The sequence below is a fragment of the Anomaloglossus baeobatrachus genome, chromosome 2 (assembly GCF_048569485.1).
Source record: "Anomaloglossus baeobatrachus isolate aAnoBae1 chromosome 2, aAnoBae1.hap1, whole genome shotgun sequence".
Lineage (NCBI taxonomy): Eukaryota > Metazoa > Chordata > Amphibia > Anura > Aromobatidae > Anomaloglossus > Anomaloglossus baeobatrachus.
Window position 1 is genome coordinate 678,076,649 of NC_134354.1, and position 19,833 is coordinate 678,096,481.

The 19,833-nt window shown below is 51.8% G+C and overlaps 1 protein-coding gene across 7 annotated transcripts in view; it reads left to right on the forward strand.

Moving 5' to 3' along the window:
• HDAC7 (histone deacetylase 7) overlaps positions 1 to 19,833 on the forward strand; it is a 533,886-nt gene that overhangs the window by 443,240 nt on the left and 70,813 nt on the right. For all 7 annotated transcript variants that reach the window (XR_012750574.1, XM_075337158.1, XM_075337160.1 and 4 more), the window contains 2 exons: positions 6,565 to 6,649; positions 7,278 to 7,389. Coding sequence is in view for 6 of the 7 variants with exons in the window: in XM_075337158.1 (XP_075193273.1) it covers positions 6,565 to 6,649; positions 7,278 to 7,389 (197 nt within the window). In the remaining variant the exon portion in view is untranslated. The remainder of the gene's footprint in view (positions 1 to 6,564; positions 6,650 to 7,277; positions 7,390 to 19,833) is intronic.

Sequence of the window (19,833 nt, forward strand, 5' to 3'; positions counted from 1 at the left end):
ACTCCGACAGACAGTGCCGTCAGTCTGACGCTCCAACCTACCTCCGACAGACAGCGCCGTCAGTCTGACGCTGCAACATACCTCCGACAGACAGCGCCGTCAGTCTGACGTTCCAACATACCTTCAACAGACACCGCTATCAGTCTGCTGCTCCTTCCTATAGAAGAAAAGAAGGGTTTAGGCCAAGGCCAAAAGGACAGATTTTCCGCTTTCTTTGAGTGGATAAGGCGCAATGTGTACAATTAATGTTTATGCAAGGGGGTGTTCCTGGCATATAATGGCCGTGTATTTTTAGCATCCATACAAGAGGACTTTCCAAATTGTGAGTCTACCATCCTGAGCTTATACCAGCCTGATTCATTAAAGTCACTCACTTTATTAAATCCTAAAAAATGCAAAAAGGCAAGAAATTCTAAAAATAGCGAGACATGACGCAGAGTGAGCAATCAAAGGGATTACTTATGAAGGGGGACGGACACCTGGAAAAAAATACGTAAACGTATCCAGCAGAATGATGGCATACCCAGCAAACGTGCCATAGGTAGAAGTAGCTCAGATACGAGAAAGGGAAGGCAGCAACACTCAGATGTTTGCAGACATTTACAACCTCTTTGCCTATTTTCTATCTAGGTTTTTTGTGTTTTGCCTCTTTTTGTTTGCACCTAATTCATTATTCTGTTTTTCTTTTAAGTCTATTTTTTTGTGCTTGTCTGTTTTTTTCTTGTTTTTTTTTTCCACTTTGTGGGCAGAGTTTAGCAATTCCAGATATTTTATTCTGATTCATCAATTGCAACTTTGGAAAAAGTCCAAATTCTTTTTGATGAATTAAGCATCAAAAACAATAGCCATTATTACAACAAGGAAAAAGAGGAAAGTGACTTAAAAAAACCTTCAAATGGTAAATCGTGGTCTAATTATAGAATATTTAAACTGCATTACTGCTAAATAGAATATACTTTATAAAATGAAGGTACTTATATTGGCCATTCATGTGTGACCCCCAGATACAAGGCGTCCTTTCTCTGATAGGAGCCTAAACCTATCGTATTTTTTGGACTATAAGACGCACTTTTTTTCCCCCCAAATGTTGGGGGAAAGTGGGGGGTGCGTCTTATAGTCTGAATGTAGGGCTGCGGGGAATGAGGGTGCTGCGGTGGAGCGGGTCATCGGGGGCACAAGCAGGCTGCAGCAGCGCCTGCCGTGACCATGTGGACCCGCTCATTAGATATGCACGCCCACCCTCCCGCCCATCTCTCAGCGCCGAAGCTGGCGCTGACAGGTGGGCGGGGGATGCACGCTTACTAAACAGCCTGCCGCATGATCACCACCCCTGGCAACTACAGCCTGGAGTGATCATGTGCGGCTGTATTCACTGCTCCCCGCGCATCATTATCAGCGTGGGGGGCAGTGAATCAGTACACTCACCGGCCAGTTCCCTGCAGCATCGCGATCTCCTCCTGTCTGTGCCGGCAGCGCTGTGTGGAGCCGGCCACTATATCTGCAGCATCGCGATGTCCTCCTGTCTGTGTCGGCAGTGCAGCTGTGTGGAGACTAGCGGTGCTCACAGCTATGACGTCATCGCTGTGTGCACGTGTCCACACGCAGCCGCGCCGCCGGCACAGACATGAGGACATCGCGATGCTGCAGGGATCGTGGCCGGCTCCACACAGCGCTACCGGCACAAACAGGAGGAGGAGCGATGCTGCGTGGAGCGAGGAAAGGTGAGTATAAACGTATATTTTTTTTTTTTATTATTTTTTTTTTTTTTTTGCGTGCCACAGGATGCAGGACATATAGCAGGTTGGGGGTATATGAGCAGGATGGGGTATATGAGCAGGATGATGGCATATAGCAGGATGATGGTGTATATAGCAGAATGGGGGTACATACCAGGATGGCAGTATATAGCAGGATGGGGCTATACCAGGATGAGGGACATATAAAGGGCCAAATCGGCTCCCACACTAATTAAAAACTGCGTTAGGCTATGTTCACATGTTGCAAGTTTTTGTTTTTTTTTTCCTGCACACACAACCTGCTCTCTAGGCAGTAAAGAAGCTGCTAATTTTTGCTGCTTTTCTGTGTGCAATTTTGCTGTGTCTTAGCAGTGTTTGTGTTTTGTTTTTTTTTGTTTTGGGTTTTTTGTGTGTGTGTGTAGAGTGTCATTTGTCTACTGTACATATTAATAAACGTTTTTTTCTTTAGAAATGCATGGTTGCGTTTTTTGTAGTGTGTTTGCACTTTCTCATTGCTTTCTATCTGTGAAAAAACTGCAGAAACGCTGAAACAATTGACATGACTCAGATTTTAAAAAAAAGCTGTAGTTTTCCAACTCAGTCAGGAAAGAAAAAAAACAAGCATTTGTATGAGACTTCTGCAATGTCATCATAGCTTTTTGCTTCTACTATAAAAAGCATCTTTTAATTTGCATATAAAGCGCTAACAAAAATTCAATGTCTGAACTTAGCCTTAGGCTGATGGGAGTAGTACTCTGCCAAATATGGAGGCAGTCACCATCTCTTACATTATACTACAAAAATAAGAAAAACTTCGTAGCTGAATAAAGCAAGTATGAATAGGTGCAAGCTGCTATAACTCCATAATATACCGATAAAAGACTACAGCAGCACTCTATGTGCTAAGATGCATGCAGGCATTGAATATATATGAAACTTAGGGGCACTTTGCACACTGCGACATCGCAGGCCGATGCTGCGATGCCGAGTGCGATAGTGCCCACCTCCGTCGCAGCAGCGATATGTGGTGATAGCTGGCGTAGCGTAAATTATCGCTACGGCAGCTTCACACACACACTCACCTGCCGTGCGACGTCCCTGTGGCCGGCGACCCGCCTCCTTGTTAAGGGGGCGGGTCGTGTGACATCACACGGCAGGCGACCAATCGGAGCGGAGAGGCTGAGATGAGCAGGATGTAAACATCCTGCCCACCTCCTTCCTTCCGCATATCCTACGGAAGCCGCAGTGACGCCGGTAGGAGATGTTCCTCGCTCCTGCGGCTTCACACACAGCGATGTGTGCTGCCGCAGGAGCGAGGAACAACATCGGACCATCGCGTCAGCGTAATTATGAATTACGCCGACGCTGTACCGATGATACGATTAAGACGCTTTTGCGCTCGTTAATCGTATCATCCAGGCTTTACACACTGCGATGTCGCATGCGATGCCGGATGTGCGTCACTTTCAATTTGACCCCACCGACATCGCACCTGCGATGTCGCAGTGTGCAAAGCCCGCCTTAGACTGCATTACTACTATACAGAGTATACTTACAAAATTTACCTACTTGGCATGCAGGGTGGCCAATTCAGTAGCCACAACAAGGCACATACTCACAAACACGATGTAAATGTGAAGTACTGCACCTAGGACGGAGTAATCCTATAGCTGTGTATACATTAAATGGGAGTAAACTCGGGACTACAGAACAGGAGAAGGACTTGGGTATTCTCATTACAAATAAGCTGAGCAGCAGCACTCAATGTCAGGCAGCAGCTGCTAAAGCAAACAAAATGTTAGGGTGTATAAAAGAGAAATTAGATCCCGTGATCCCAACGTATTTTTACCCCTCTATAAATCACTTGTAAGGCCACATCTGGAATATGGGATCCAGTTTTGGACTCCACATTTTAAAAAGGACATTCAAAAGTTAGAGTGAGTTCAAAGGCGGCAACTAGACTCCTACAAGGAATGGAAGGCCTCCCATATGATGACAGGTTGAAAAAGTTAAATTTCTTTCGCTTAGAAAAAGATGTCTCCAGAGGAGATCTCATTTATATGTATAAATACTTATTCCTTCCACAGACAATACTAAGGACCAGAGGGCATACACTGTGAATGAAAGAAAAATGATTCCGACAGCTAAATAGGAAAGGGTTCTTTACAGTTAGAGCAGTCAGGCTGTGGAATGCCGACCACAAGAGGTAGTAATGGCAGATACTATAACAGCTTATAAAAATGGACTGGATGATTTCCTCAGTACACACAACATTGTTGGTTATAAATGACAAAATATAATTGGTGGAGGAAGGTTGAAGTAGATGGACTGGGGGCTTTTTTCAACCTAAGTAACTATAGGGCCATTTACACGCTGCGACATCGCTAACGATATATCGTTGGGGTTACGGTGTTTGTGACACACTTCCGGCATCGTTAGCAACATCGCAGCATGAGACAGCCTGGAGCGACCTTAAACGATCGCAAAAGAGGCAAAAATCGTTTGTCTGAGAGAGGTTGTTTATTTATGAGAAATCGTTGTCTGGTCAGTAGCGATGTTGTTCCTTGTTCCTGTGGCAGCACACATCGCTATGTGTTACACCGCAGGAGCAACGATCATCTCCTTACCTCCATCCACCGGCAATGAGGAAGGAAGGAGGTGGGCGGCATGTTCCAGCCGCTCATCTCCGCCCCTCCTCTGCTATTGATGGCTGCTGTGTGACGTCTCTGTGACGCCGCATGAACCGCCCCCTTAGAAAGGAGGCAGTTCGCCAGCCAGAGCGACATCGCAGGGTTAGCGATGTGTTGTGCGCCACGGGCAGCGATTTTGCCCGTGACGCACAACCAACAGGGGCGGGTACGCATGCTAGCGATATCGGTACCGATATTGCAAAATGTAAAGTAACCATATGAGTAGACCACAGGGAAAATCAATCAGAAATAATTATTCTCCACTAGTCTGGGTCATGTGGAAACAATCAGAGCTTGCACTATTCTGGTCCATCTGAGCTGAATGGTGCATGCTCCCGCATACATTCACAATGAGTCCATAATTTGTGTGTGACTAGCCTGATGTTTTTTTTTCTTCCGTTTGAAACTGTCCTTCAGAGATCGAAAGCTTGTTCTGTTCAACAAAGCGGAGTACGAGGTCTCCTCTAATCCTTTAGTGTCGATTCTGTGGAGCAGAGTTACCTGCTGGGACTTCATTAACCTGCTCATGTGTATACGGCAACACTTATTATATCCCATTTATGTAAGATTGTGTTCACCATGCTGCCAATCTGTCATGGTGCTGATCATATTTGCAAGAATAGCCCAGCATTGAGTGATATTCTTACTCCTGAATGGATAGACACCACAATGTATCTACAGCACAACGGATCCAGCACTTTGGCACGGCTTTTATTATCTTATGTGATTATCATGGCCATACTGTCTTTTGTATGTTCTGTTATTTTAGCTTTGTTGATTAAAGTAAATAAGTCTGGAGCACCATGGGGATTAGCTGCAATACCAGACACACCCTGTGGTCAGGAGTGGCGCTTTTGTGAAGCCCCACAGGTGTTGTGTCGGTGTCGGTGCGTTACCTTCAGGGACTCCACGTTGCTGGATCTCCGTCACTGGTAGGAAATCTTCTGTTTTGATCGTGACGCCACTCTCAGTATTGCGGTCAGTGGGGACCGCCACTGCAGGTTGAGGGTCGCCTGGGGCTGATGGTGGGTGCAGTCGGATGTAGTAGCCTCCTGAGAGTGAGGCAAGCCCCAGGGCCCTGTATAGGTGCGTAGTACCACAAGTCGCAGAATGACCACACAGGCAGGATGTCTTTTAGGGTTTTTACTCACATTTGATGGCAGGGTGAGTAACCCGGGCGTAGCTGGGGTGAACCAGGTGGGAACCAGGTATCCTTCAGGCTGACTTTATGAGGGTGACTACTGACTCGCCTTCCTTAGCCCTTGGTGGTTTGGGGTGACCCCGACTTTTAGTCCCTATGGGGGTCACCCAGGGAAGATGCTGCAGCCTCTCTCTCCCCTTCGTTCGCCGTATGCTTGTTCCCCGGACCAGGCCACTCCAGCTGCTTGCCTCCTGTGACCTATGGGCCCTCACTGTGGTTACATGGCTGCGGCTTTTGTGGTGTTGTGGTGTGGGCTTTGAGAGCCCCACACCGGCAGGTTTAGCAGGGAAAGGTGGATCTATCCTCGCTTCGGGATCTGCCGCCCGGTTGGGCCTGGTGCTCTCCAGCAGTCTCCTTACTTCCCACTCCGTTGCACTCCCTAGCTGAAGCTGGCTTTCAGGTAGCACTCCTAGTTGACCGTTCTCCCCCGTCTGTAGCCACTGCGCGGACGCTGTCAGATTGCACAGCTCCAGGGATCTGCTCCTCACTTGAGCTCCCTGGACTCTACACTGAACTGGCTCACTGCTCCTCCTCTCCTGTTCTTGCCTACGCCACCTAGCAACCAGACTCTCCACCACACCCCTTGAGAGGAGATGGAGGCTCTACCCCCTCCACTATTCCAGTGAAGGTGAAGGCTTGCCCCCTCCTGGGATCCCCAGGGGTCCTCTCATGGGTACATGTGTGAGACCTGATCACTATGCGCCTGTGTTCCACACCCCGGTCAGCCTTCTGGATTACCTGTGTTGTACTGTTCCCAGCATGGGTGCAGTACTCAGTGGTGCCTGACCAGGTCAGGGGCGCCACACTTTCTCTGACAAAGAAGCCTACACCATGCACCTCACGCTCAGCATGATCACACATAGCGACAATCGCACATATGAAGTGTTCAGATTCTGTCTTCTGCCGCCATGGATTGACCTTCGTTCTTGTCTTACAGCTGAACATGGAATGTCGCAATGCCGATCATGGACGACAGGACCAAAGTCTCAGGCAGCTGGTCAACAAGGACAAGAGCAAATGCAGTATGAGAATTGTTATTGTCTTACGTTATCTCCTCTAATACACAAGTGTAAATGATAGACCGCAATGGAAATTAATCCAGAGTATACAGTAATGGCACACTGTAAACCTGTGATACTATCTGAGATTCCCCATAATTGCTCGGCAGGTAATTCTGCTTACTTTATGGCTGCTTGTGTTGTGGACATGTCGGCTGGGGAACCATGGGAAATTTGGCATTTTCAGCAGTATCTGTTATTGAACGCATACGTTACATATGAGTAATTCATCTTTAAAAAAAAAAACAAAAAAAAAACTGTGATAAAAATGAACAGCGGATCCCTTACAATTGGGTCCACGCTTGATCGGCACAGTCACATTACTCACCATAAAGAGCGACGCGTTTCATTCACAGAACTAGGATGGGGCTGACAAACATAGTACAAGATCGCCCTCTGCAGGGAGAATGCAGAAACACTGCTCCATTCAACTGTGTGGAAACAGATGGAAAAGGCCCTTCTGCCAGAATAGTATATGGGCCCGTTAGAGTCCAGTAGTCCTGCTTTGGAGATGGACTTTATCTTCGCGGATGCGTTTCTATAATGTTCTATGTCTGTTTTACTTGTAACTTTGCTTCTTTTATGGTCCTAGGTGCCAATGCCAGCCCAGCAGTGAAACAGAAGCTGTTACAGATGATCCGAAACAAGCAGCAATTAGCTCCGGGCCCCAATAACGACACCAACAGCGCCCCCATTTCTTACAGGTAACTGTAAATGTTGGCACATTGTATTAGCTAACAGTAGAAAAGAACAGAGAGGATTAATTATATGTAGAGCATTAAGTGATGATCTAATTTTGCATCACTTCAGTTTATTATTATTATTAGTATTATTTATTATTATAGTGCCATCAATTCCATGGCGCTTTACATGTGAAAGGAGTATACATAATAGGGACATGTACAATAATCATAAACCATACAAGGCACAGACTGGTTCAGGAGGAGAGAGGACAGTGTCCGCGAGGGCTCACAGTCTTCAAGAGATAGATGAGGATACAGTAGGTGAGGGTAGAGCTGGTTGTGCGGCGCTGTATCAGACTGAGGGTTACGGCAGGTTGTTGGCTTGTCGGAAGAGGTGGGTCTTCTGGTTCCTTTTGAAGCTTATTTGGAGTGTCCCTTGGAAGTGGCCACATTTTTGTTTGGGTTCCTGTATGCGACATCTATGTAGTCATATAAAAGCATTACTATATCTGAGCTGAGTGTGGCAACATGTAATCAAAACCACAAAAATCTTAAAAAATAATAACAAAAGTAGGGTAACCAGGTCCATAGAAGTGAATAGAGCGGAGGATACGTACTGTATGTGCGCTATTGCTCCATTTCACAGGGACTTTGGGACCCCGTTCTATGAAGTCCCCTATATTTAGTGGGACAATCTGTCTCCATAAGGAAGCTATAAACACTGCTAGCATCTTCTGAGACCCAGGTGCATGGACTATAAAGCTGATTTCTAGCATGGTGACATCTTATGCCTCCTAGAGCTGGCAGGGGTGTCTGTCCTACAGTGTAATGTGCATTGGGCTCTTCCAATTCTCCCAAAAGATGATGTTGGGGGAGAGAAGGATCCGACCTGTATAATTTCAGTGTTTAATCCTTTTTTCTGCTAGAGGAACACAGAGGCGCACTGCTGAGCCCAGCTTTCCTTTGTATTGGGGAACGGGAGGTAGCTGTCCACCAAACGATTGTTAGACGACCGCTATCGAATGTTAATGGGGGCCATTAGTGTCTCTACTTCCTAGCTGTACTATATTCTATCAATTGCATCTGTAAATGATTCCTGAAACATTGTGTTATTTTTTATGTTTGTAAGGTCTTGGGTTCATGGCCATATCAATACTCTATTATTGCTGCCATAAAAGTATATGAGCCCCAAATGTGCACTGCACGATGGCATATGAAGTCCTCTACTGCCCTGTAATACTGAGCCAAAAATATTACATCTTACATGGGATTATATGGTGCACACTAAACACTCTGTTATAAAACTTAATGTAATACATATATATTTTATATAAATAAATAAACCAATACATATGGACACTGATTAAGAGCTGAGGAATTGTCCACAGCCATTTTCATTAAAAGATAGATCTTAATTTTTTAAACTTAATACTTTGCGCAGAAAAGTCTATTTTTCAGTATAAGGAAGGTTTAGCCAAAGGCTCAAACCACCATTTAGTTAAATCATTCACTGTCCATTCACAGCACACAGTATTATAAGAAAAGAGGGAAAGGTGGGAGGGAGACAGAGATCCAGTCTGCTAGACAGGTTGGCTGACTGGATCTCTGCACTTTGATACCTGAACTAATTTCCCCCTGTGATGGCTACTAGTGGCATAACTAGAGTTTGATGAGCCCTAGTGCAAACTTTGGACCTGGGGCCCCCCCTCCTTATGTTGAGCAGATGTATGTGTGTGTATGTATGTATGTATCTAAACATTTAGCATTATAAATCCTACGAAGACATACAAGTTGTCCCCCCCCCCATTACGTAGTAATGTCCCCTACCCTGTTCTAATGTCCTCCATCCTGGGCTCCTTCCCCGTAAATATGCCCCCCAACCTAGTAGATATGTTCCCCATCCTAGCCCACATCCTGATTGTGTGTGTGTATGTCACCATCCTGGTATATATGTCCCCATCCTAGGCCCCACCTGGTATGTACTGTATACTGTTGCCCTCCTCGTGTATGCTGTTGTGGCGCCCCTGACCTGGTCAGGCACCACTGAGTACTGCACCCATGCTGGGGACAGTACAACACAGGTAATCCAGAAGGCTGACCGGGGTGTGGAACACAGGCGCATAGTGATCAGGTCTCACACATGTACCCATGAGAGGACCCCTGGGGATCCCAGGAGGGGGAAAAGCCTTCACCTTCACTGGAATAGTGGAGGGGGCCAAAAGCCTCCATCTCCTCTCAAGGGGTGTGGTAAGAGAATCTGGTTGCTAGGTGGCGTAGGCAGGCACAAAAAGGGAAAGGAGAAGGAGGAGTAAACAGTCTAGAGTCTGCAGCAGAGTGTGGAGGAGTGAGGAGCAGGAAAGTGAAGCTCTGACAGGAGCAGCAGTGAAGGTCCCAGATGTGAGCCGGTTCAGAGCAGAGTCCAGGGAGCTCCGAGGAGAGCTGACCCCTTCCCCTGGGCTGCTGTAGTCTGACAGCGTCCGCGCAGTGGCTACCGACGGGGGAGAACGGTCAACTAGGAGTGCTACCCGAAACCCATCTCAGCTAGAGAGAAGAGCACGGAGTGGGAAGTAAGGAGACTGCTGGAGAGTACCAGGCCCAAACGGGCGGCAGATCCCGAAGCGGAGATAGATCCAGCTTTCTTTTGCTAAACCTGCCGGTGTGGGGCTCTCAAAGCCCACGCCACAACACCACAAAAGCCGCAGCCACGTAGCCACAGTTAGGGCCCATAGGTCACAGGAGGCAAGCAGCTGGAGTGGCCTGGCCCAGGCGACAAGCACACGGCAAACGAAGGGGAGAGAGGCTTCAGCATCTTCCCTGGGTGACCCCCATAGGGACTCAAAGTCGGGGTTACCCCAAACCACCAAGGGCTAAGGAAGGCGAGTTAGTAGTCACCCTCACAAGTCAGCCTGAAGGACACCTGGTTCCCACTTGGTTCATCCCAGCTACGCCCGGGTCACTCACCCTGCCATCAATTGTGAGTAAAAACCCTGAAAGACATCCTGCCTGTGTTGAGTCATTCTGCGCCTTGTGGTACTACGCACCTACACAGGGCCCTGGGGCTTGCCTCACTCTCAGGAGGCTATTCCAACTAACTGCACTCACCATCAGCCCCAGGCGTCCCTCAACCTGCAGTGGCGGTCCCTACTGGCCGCAATACTGAGAGTGGCGTCACGACAAGAAGAAGATCTCCTACCTGTGACAAGATCCAGCCGAGTGGAGTCCCTGAAGGTAATGCACCGACACATACTAGCGGGGCTTCACACTGTCCCCATCCTGGGATCTGTCCTCATCCTGGGATCTGTCCCCATCCTCGAATCTACTGTCCCCATCCTGGTAAATATGTCACTGTTCTGTCTAACGCAAAAAACAACAACATTGTACTCATCGTCCCTCGCTCCTGTGTAGCCAGTGCACAGTGGCCAGCAGCTTTCATCTGTGTCGGTGCTATTGCAACACATGATGTCAAGCACTGCCCTCAGTCACTGAGACACAGATGAAAGCTATCTGCTTCTGTTTGGCCGGCAGCGTGCATCGCAGTACAGGGATCCGACAAATCTCTGCACCTCGATGCATTTCAGCTGGATGTGCAACCTCGGATGCACATCCAGCTGAAGCAGGGGCCCGGTTGTGGTTGTGATCCCTGCAACTGTTATCATTCTGCCCTTGATGGCTACGTCATCGGTCAAACAATGATTCAGTGACTGGTCAGCTGTCACTACCCTAAATCAATCATCTCAACAACTAAGGGAAACCAAAGCCTGTATTACCTCGAAACTTTCCTACCAAAAACCGTACTAAAAAGGTAACCAGATCCGACTGGATGACTAATAATGCAATGTGTAACCCGACCCTCCTTTTCGTCATCTATTTCTTTGTCGCTCCATTGGGAGACCCAGACAATTGGGTGTATAGCTTCTGCCTCCGGAGGCCACACAAAGTATTACACTTTAAAAAGTGTAACCCCTCCCCTCTGCCTATACACCCTCCCGTGCATCACGGGCTCCTCAGTTTTTATGCTTTGTGTGGAAGGAGGCACACATTCACTCAAGCTCCCATTTTAGTCAGCAGCAGCTGCTGATTGTATCGGATGGAAGAAAAGAGGGCCCCCACAGGGCCCCCGGCATGCTCCCTTCTCACCCCACTAAGTCGGCGGTGCTGTTAAGGTTGAGGTACCCATTGCGGGTACAAAGGCTGGAGCCACATGCCGTTTTCCTTCCCCATCCCTTAGAGGCTCTGGGAGAAGTGGGATCCTAACCGGTCATCCATTCACTGGGACCGGGCTCCCTCCGCAGCCCCTGTGGGAATCTGCCGGACAGGAGACTTGGTATCATCAGGGACAGGGCCCTGCATCTAAAGGTACTCTGTGTCCTCATGGGGACGGTGCATGGAGCGCTTGTGTCACAGACGCTGCAGCGGCTGCTGTTTTTTTGTGACGACCGGGACTTCCGCGCCGACCGCGCCTGTTTGCCGGCCGCGGTATTAAATTTAGTCCCCGGCTTCATGCGGCCTAGTACCATAACTCCCGCCCCCGGGCCTGCCAGTCAGGGGTAAGGGCGGGACGGTCGACCTGACGTCGACAGTGAGGGCTGGAGAATACTTTAGGTGTCCTCCTCCCCCCTCACTGATCACTATGGGGCACCAGATTCCCGCACTTTATTAGCGCCGCCCACGGCTCCCTCCTCCCCTGAGAGCTCCGGCAGCCATTTTTACAATCACAGTCTGCCGGTGGAGGATTTCAGGAACGAGCTCTACAGCTCTGGGAGGCCCAAGGCAGGGAATCTGGTGGACACACAACCGCTTTGGGCGGTCGGTAAGCCACACCGGTCACCCGGTGCTGGTCCCCCTAGGGTGCCGAAGTGTGTGTGTGTGTATATATATATATATATATATATATATATATATATATATATATATATATATATATATATATATATATATATATATATATATATATATATATATATATATATATATATATATATATATATATATATATATATATATATATATATATATATATATATATATATATATATATATATATATATATAATAATCTCTATACATTTTCTCTGTTCGGCCGCATTGTTTTTGCTTTTGGCTATATACCCTCAGTGATCGCTCTCCTAGGAGACAACAGCATGTCGTCCACAAGGAGCAAGGGTGCCAAGACACAGGGTTATTTTGCAACCTGTACCTCTTGTGCGGCTATGTTACCTGCAGGTTCCACCTACCCTCACTGTGAGCAATGCTCGGCCCCTGTTGCACTCGCTCAGCCGGAGCCTCGGGCACTGGTGGGACCCTCGGCTCAGGCAGGACCGCCGGCTTCCCCTGTCCAGGTGGCAGGGACAGAGTTTGCAGTTTTGGCTGAGAAACTCTGAGTCGCTTTCACAATCCATGGCTCAGTCTATGGACAAATGGTCTGCTAAGATACTAGAAGCCTTGCAGTCCAGATCGGTCCTTACACAGGCCCCGGGCACTGTGGGATCATCGCCCCCAGGCCCCTCTCGGTCTGCGCCGCAGCGTGCTCCTGGGGTGGCACCTAGGTCTCACGGGGAGGACTCCGGCACGGACCGCAGTCCCAGACCGGCTAAGCGGGCTCGCTGGGAATCTTCCCCGACTTCATCACGCTGTTCGGGGTCTCAGCTTGAGGACTCTCTGGAGGATGAAGCGGATGTCGCAGCTCAGGGCTCTGACCCTGACGTTGCTCTCAATCTGGATACACCTGAAGGGGACGCCATAGTAAATGACCTTATAGCGTCCATCAACCAGGTGCTAGATCTTTCTCCCCCAACTCCACCTATAGAGGAGTCGGATTCGCAGCAGGAGAAACACCAGTTTAGGTTTCCCAAACGTACACGGAGTGCGTTTTTCGATCACTCTAACTTCAGAGATGCTGTCCAGAAGCACAGAGCATTTCCGGACAAGCGCTTTACTAAGCGCCTTATTGACACACGTTACCCCTTCCCCTCTGACGTAGTTAAGGGTTGGGCTCAATGTTCCAAGGTGGATCCTCCAGTCTCTAGACTGGCGGCTAGATCTGTAGTATCAGTGGCGGATGGCTCATCGCTCAAGGATGCCACTGACAGGCAGATAGAGCTCCTGATGAAATCCATCTATGAAGCCACAGGCGCGTCTTTTGCCCCGGCCCTTGCAGCCGTGTGGGCACTCCAAGCTATCTCAGCTTGTCTGTCTGAGATTAATGCGGTCACACGTACCTCTGCTCCGCAAGTTGCGTCTTTGACTTCTCAGGCGTTGGTATTTTCATCCTACGCCATGAACGCCGTCCTGGACTCTGCTAACCGTACAGCGGTAGCGTCCGCCAATTCGGTGGCAGTCCGCAGGGCCATGTGGCTACGCGAATGGAAGGCAGACTCTGCTTCCAAGAAGTTCTTAACCGGTTTGCCATTTTCTGGCGACCGATTGTTTGGCGAGCGATTGGATGAAATTATTAAGCAATCCAAGGGAAAGGACTCATCCTTACCCCAGTCAAAACCAAACAGACCTCAGCAACGGAAAATTCAATCGAGGTTTCGGTCCTTTCGGCCCTCAGCCAGGTCCCAATCCTCCTCGTCCAACAGGACACGGAAGGGCCAGAGGAACTCTTATGCATGGCGGTCTAAGTCACGTCCTCCAAAGACCGCCGGAGGCACTGTCTCCAAGGCGGCCTCCTCATGACTTTCGGCCTCCCCAAACCGCATCCTCGGTCGGTGGCAGGCTCTCCCGCTTTTGCGACGTCTGGCGGCCACATGTCCAAGACCGATGGGTGAGAGACATTCTGTCTCACGGTTACAGGATAGAGTTCAGCTCTCGTCCTCCGACTCGTTTCTTCAGAACATCTCCGCCCCCCGAGCGAGCCGATGCACTTTTTCAGGCGGTGAACACTCTGAAGACAGAAGGAGTTGTGATCCCCGTTCCCCTTCAGGAACGTGGTCGCGGTTTTTACTCCAACTTGTTCGTGGTGCCAAAAAAGGACGGATCATTCCGTCCCGTTCTGGTCCTCAAACTGCTCAACAGACATGTGAGAACCAGACGGTTTCGGATGGAATCTCTCCGCTCAGTCATCGCTTCGATGTCCCAAGGAGACTTCCTAGCATCAATCGACATCAGGGATGCTTATCTCCATGTGCCGATCGCACCAGAGCATCAACGCTTCCTGCGTTTCGCCATCGGGGACGAACACCTTCAGTTTGTGGCACTGCCTTTCGGCCTGGCGACAGCCCCACAGGTCTTCACCAAGGTCATGGCATCCGTTGTGGCGGTCCTACACTCTCAGGGCCACTCGGTGATCCCTTACTTAGACGATCTCCTAGTCAAGGTGTCGCGGGCGGGGAGGAGGGTGTCAGCACACCGCGCTCACCCCTTCTGCTCGGGTCCGGCAACTGCTCCTGGTGGCTCGAGCCGTGGGCCGGATCCCGGGGTGTCTCGAGCGACACTCCTCGCCCGTGAGTGAAAGGGGATGTTTGTTGGGTGTGGGGATTGTTATAGTTCGTGACGCCACCCACGGTTGTGGTGATTGCACCACCGCTGCTCAGTGTGGGGGTCCCGGGGATGGTGAGGCGGAGCAGCCAGGTGTTGTGTTGCCCCTCCGTGGGTAGGGGTTGGTGATCCCGGGGCCCGGTGATGAGATGTAAAGCGTAGGGCCTGGAGGGCGCAGGGACGCGGGGGCAGCGCTGTGCCTTGCGGCATTATGGTACTCACTCAGCCTGACACACGGACACAGTCTGTACGGTAAACCAACGGCTGGTAGGACGGTCCCACAGACGGCTGCACCTGCACTCCCGGTAGGTGACGGTGATGTCCCTCTTCCTTGCACCTGTGTTGTCTGATGGTAGCGGTGGATTCCCTCCGGTTACCCGCTCCCCGGCTGCAATCTGGGCCGGAGGAGCTCTACACTTTGCCCGCAGGCGCTGGCCCTGGGGAAACTTGTGCCCTGGCGGTGGCGGTGTCTCCCCGGTAATGGTCGGGCTGTTGCCGTCAATCGGGACTTGGTTGTTGGGGGAGCTGCGTCCCCGTCACTGACGGATTTGGCAAATCTGGCGACTCCTAGCCTTGCCGGGGTCCGAGAGGCCCCTGCCCTGGTGCTGACTGTCCTTCGGAACACTGCTCCAGACCACCGGGCACACAGCCAACGGGGTCCTTCCAGGAACTTCCAAACGGTCCCCCTCCAGACAGTCACCGCCGTTGCTGACCTTGCTGTTCTGGCCATCACAAAGCTGGACCCTTCAGGCTGTCTTTCTCTTCTGTTACTTTGCTTGCTTTTCCTCCTTTTACTACTTTCCTTCCTTCACTTTCACTTAGTTGTTTACTTTTTGCCCTGTCTAGACTACTCCTCCACTCCTTCCACTTCCTCCTCCCTGACTAGACTCTGTTGTTCACTCAAGCTCGTCCCTGAGCTATCTGCCTGGTTTCTTCCTGCCTCCAGTGTTGTGAGCTCCTCGATGGGCGGAGCCAACCGCCTGGCCCACCCCCTGGTGTGCATCATCAACCTCTGGAGGAAGGCAACAAGGATTTCTGGTTAGCTGTGATGTGCCTACCTGGAGTGTGGGGTGTGGTGGTGTGTGACCTGTGTCCCCTGGCTTGCCCAGGGCGACACATTCCCCCTTAGCAAAATGCAGACCGTCCGCGGGCTGCCGTCCTACACCGGTTTTATTTTTCTGTAAAAAGGGGATAACAGGGTTAAGCAAACATAAATACATTTTTTTAATCATAAACTCTTCCCAAGACGGGAGGCACATTTACTTAAACGTTGCAACGGTATACGGTCACGGTTTCCGCTCTCTCCCACCCAAGCAACCTGGCCCTGATGCTGCCCCTAAAACCCAGGCAGCACCCCTTGACCCACAGTCCAGCACAAGTTACCCGAGCGGGATCTGTCCTTCCCCTCCAGAGGGTGGCCACCGGTTCCTTTGGTGGCTGGGCCCTAGCCTGATCTGCTGAGGGCCCTCCCTCCAACCTGCCTCTCCGGAGGCGGCATTGCGGAAACGGTAACGGTACCCAACATATTTACAAGCCACTTAACGTTTGTGGTGCCCTGCAGAGTTCACGGGCTTGTCCATGGATAGTTCCCATGCCTATAAAACTTTAAACGGTCCCCACGGGGACAACGGTGCCGGCTCCTGCCGGTTGCTAATCAACACACAAATCAGGTGAAGTACTCGGTATAATCATTTTTCTTCTTATCATTTCAAACTTTTTCTAACAACAACTTCAATGATGGTCCCAACGGGGACGGTGCTGCGGGCATCCATTGCCCTACTCCGGTCTGTCAAGCGCTGGGGCTGCTGGCAAGGGGTAGAGTTCTGCGCTCGCTCGGGCCTCCGGGCCCCTCCTGAGGTTAACGTCCAGCGCAAACCACCCTCGCTCCCCAAAGTGCCGGGTATAGTGCACAATATCTCCCGGCATCAGGTTACGGCCGGGATGTTCTTCGGGCAGGTGAGCATGCACATCCCGCCGGGCTACAAACACCTCGGCTTCCAGGCCTGGCTCGTAGATGAACCCGTAGCCCCGGCGGACATCAAACCGCCTCACCTGTCCCTCGTGCAGCGGTCCCCGGTCACGGAATGTCGCTTGCCGGAGATTCTCCTTCTCCCGGATCGCTCTGGCCACCAGCTCGGCCTTCTTCCTTTCCCTTTCGGCGATTTCCAGGCCCAGCTTTGTCGGCTCCCTGTCCCAGTATGGCGCTGCTACCTGCACCGGCGCACGGGTTGAGCCCCGCGGGACATCCAGCACGTTACCCACTGTCAAGAAGGTGGGTAGCGTATCCCGCAGTGTCATGGCCTTGGGCGCTGCCTTGCAGCAACAACCCGGCGCCACCTCAGCCGAGGTGTGGGGGATGGGCACAGGGGCTTTCCGCAGCCGGGCCTTCGGCTCGGAGCGGGTCTTCGGCTCCGGCTCGGGGAGTTTCTCAGGGGATGCCTCCGGTTCGGTCTTCGGAGTCTTCCACGGCAACACCGCTGACTGGCTGCGGGCTCCGGCTACAGGTTGGCCCGCTTGGGCGGGGACGCTGGGTACTGCTACCGGTTGCGGTGGTAGCAGGCCTAGTGGCGGGGTCACGGCCTCCGGGACGGGTGGCGAGGGAGGCAGCGAAGGGAGAGGGCTTGGACCGGGCCCCACAGCCGCGATGACCGGCCCCTCAAGGGCATCGGGACGTGGGTCACTCACCCTCCCTTTCTCCGCTTCCTCCTCGCGTCTCCGCACGGTGGCTACAACGTCCGCCATGTCGGCCTCCCACTCCTCCATGAGGAGCTGCATCTTCACCTGCAGCCGTTGGTAGAGCTGCGCGGTCCGGATCTCCACCCACGCCGCGGTTCCAGGCGCGGGGGGTACGGTGTCGCGGGACGGCATCCACATGACGGCTGGTTCGTTTGCTTCCAGGAACGGGATGTTTGCAGAGTCCTGGCGTCCCTGCTTTTATAGCCGCAGCTACATGCGGCCGGCCGCCATCGCGTCCCCCTTAGCTCTTTCCGGCCCCTCCTCTCTCGGGGCGGGGTTTTGGCCTTCGCGCCTCTACTGCTCGAAGACGCTCGAGCGGGAACTTTTCGCGCCAAAGATGGCGGCTTCTGAAATTTTTCTGCCGGATACCTCCGGCGGTAACAAGGCGCACCTCTACCTGACGGCAGAGCGGTAAGATCCTGTTCGTGACGCCAAGTTGTCGCGGGCGGGGAGGAGGGTGTCAGCACACCGCGCTCACCCCTTCTGCTCGGGTCCGGCAACTGCTCCTGGTGGCTCGAGCCGTGGGCCGGATCCCGGGGTGTCTCGAGCGACACTCCTCGCCCGTGAGTGAAAGGGGATGTTGTTTGGGTGTGGGGATTGTTATAGTTCGTGACGCCACCCACGGTTGTGGTGATTGCACCACCGCTGCTCAGTGTGGGGGTCCCGGGGATGGTGAGGCGGAGCAGCCAGGTGTTGTGTTGCCCCTCCGTGGGTAGGGGTTGGTGATCCCGGGGCCCGGTGATGAGATGTGAAGCGTAGGGCCTGGAGGGCGCAGGGACGCGGGGGCAGCGCTGTGCCTTGCGGCACTACGGTACTCACTCAGCCTGACACACGGACACAGTCTGTACGGTAAACCAACGGCTGGTAGGACGGTCCCACAGACGGCTGCACCTGCACTCCCGGTAGGTGACGGTGATGTCCCTCTTCCTTGCACCTGTGTTGTCTGATGGTAGCGGTGGATTCCCTCCGGTTACCCGCTCCCCGGCTGCAATCTGGGCCGGAGGAGCTCTACACTTTGCCCGCAGGCGCTGGCCCTGGGGAAACTTGTGCCCTGGCGGTGGCGGTGTCTCCCCGGTAATGGTCGGGCTGTTGCCGTCAATCGGGACTTGGTTGTTGGGGGAGCTGCGTCCCCGTCACTGACGGATTTGGCAAATCTGGCGACTCCTAGCCTTGCCGGGGTCCGAGAGGCCCCTGCCCTGGTGCTGACTGTCCTTCGGAACACTGCTCCAGACCACCGGGCACACAGCCAACGGGGTCCTTCCAGGAACTTCCAAACGGTCCCCCTCCAGACAGTCACCGCCGTTGCTGACCTTGCTGTTCTGGCCCTCACAAAGCTGGACCCTTCAGGCTGTCTTTCTCTTCTGTTACTTTGCTTGCTTTTCCTCCTTTACTACTTTCCTTCCTTCACTTTCACTTAGTTGTTTACTTTTTGCCCTGTCTAGACTACTCCTCCACTCCTTCCACTTCCTCCTCCCTGACTAGACTCTGTTGTTCACTCAAGCTCGTCCCTGAGCTATCTGCCTGGTTTCTTCCTGCCTCCAGTGTTGTGAGCTCCTCGATGGGCGGAGCCAACCGCCTGGCCCACCCCCTGGTGTGCATCATCAACCTCTGGAGGAAGGCAACAAGGATTTCTGGTTAGCTGTGATGTGCCTACCTGGAGTGTGGGGTGTGGTGGTGTGTGACCTGTGTCCCCTGGCTTGCCCAGGGCGACACAAAGGCACCCTCCCGGGTGGCATGTCAACACAGCCTGACCGTCGCTCTGGAGACTCTCCAGAGGTTCGGGTGGATCATCAATTTCCCAAAGTCAAAATTGACACCGACCCAATCACTGACTTACCTCGGGATGGAGTTTCATACTCTCTCAGTGATAGTCAAGCTACCGCTGGACAAACAGCGTTCGCTGCAGACAGGGGTGCACTCTCTTCTTCGGGGCCAGTCACACCCCTTGAGGCGCCTCATGCACTTCCTGGGGAAGATGGTGGCAGCAATGGAGGCATTCCCCTTTGCGCAGTTTCATTTGCGTCCACTCCAATGGGACATTCTCCGCAAATGGGACAGGAGGTCGACGTCCCTAGACAGGAACGTCTCATCCCCTGGCAGCCAAAACCTCTCTTCAGTGGTGGCTTCTTCCCACTTCTCTGTCGAAGGGAAAATCCTTCCTGCCCCCATCCTGGGCTGTGGTCACGACGGACGCGAGTCTGTCAGGGTGGGGAGCGGTTTTTCTCCACCACAGGGCTCAGGGAACCTGGAC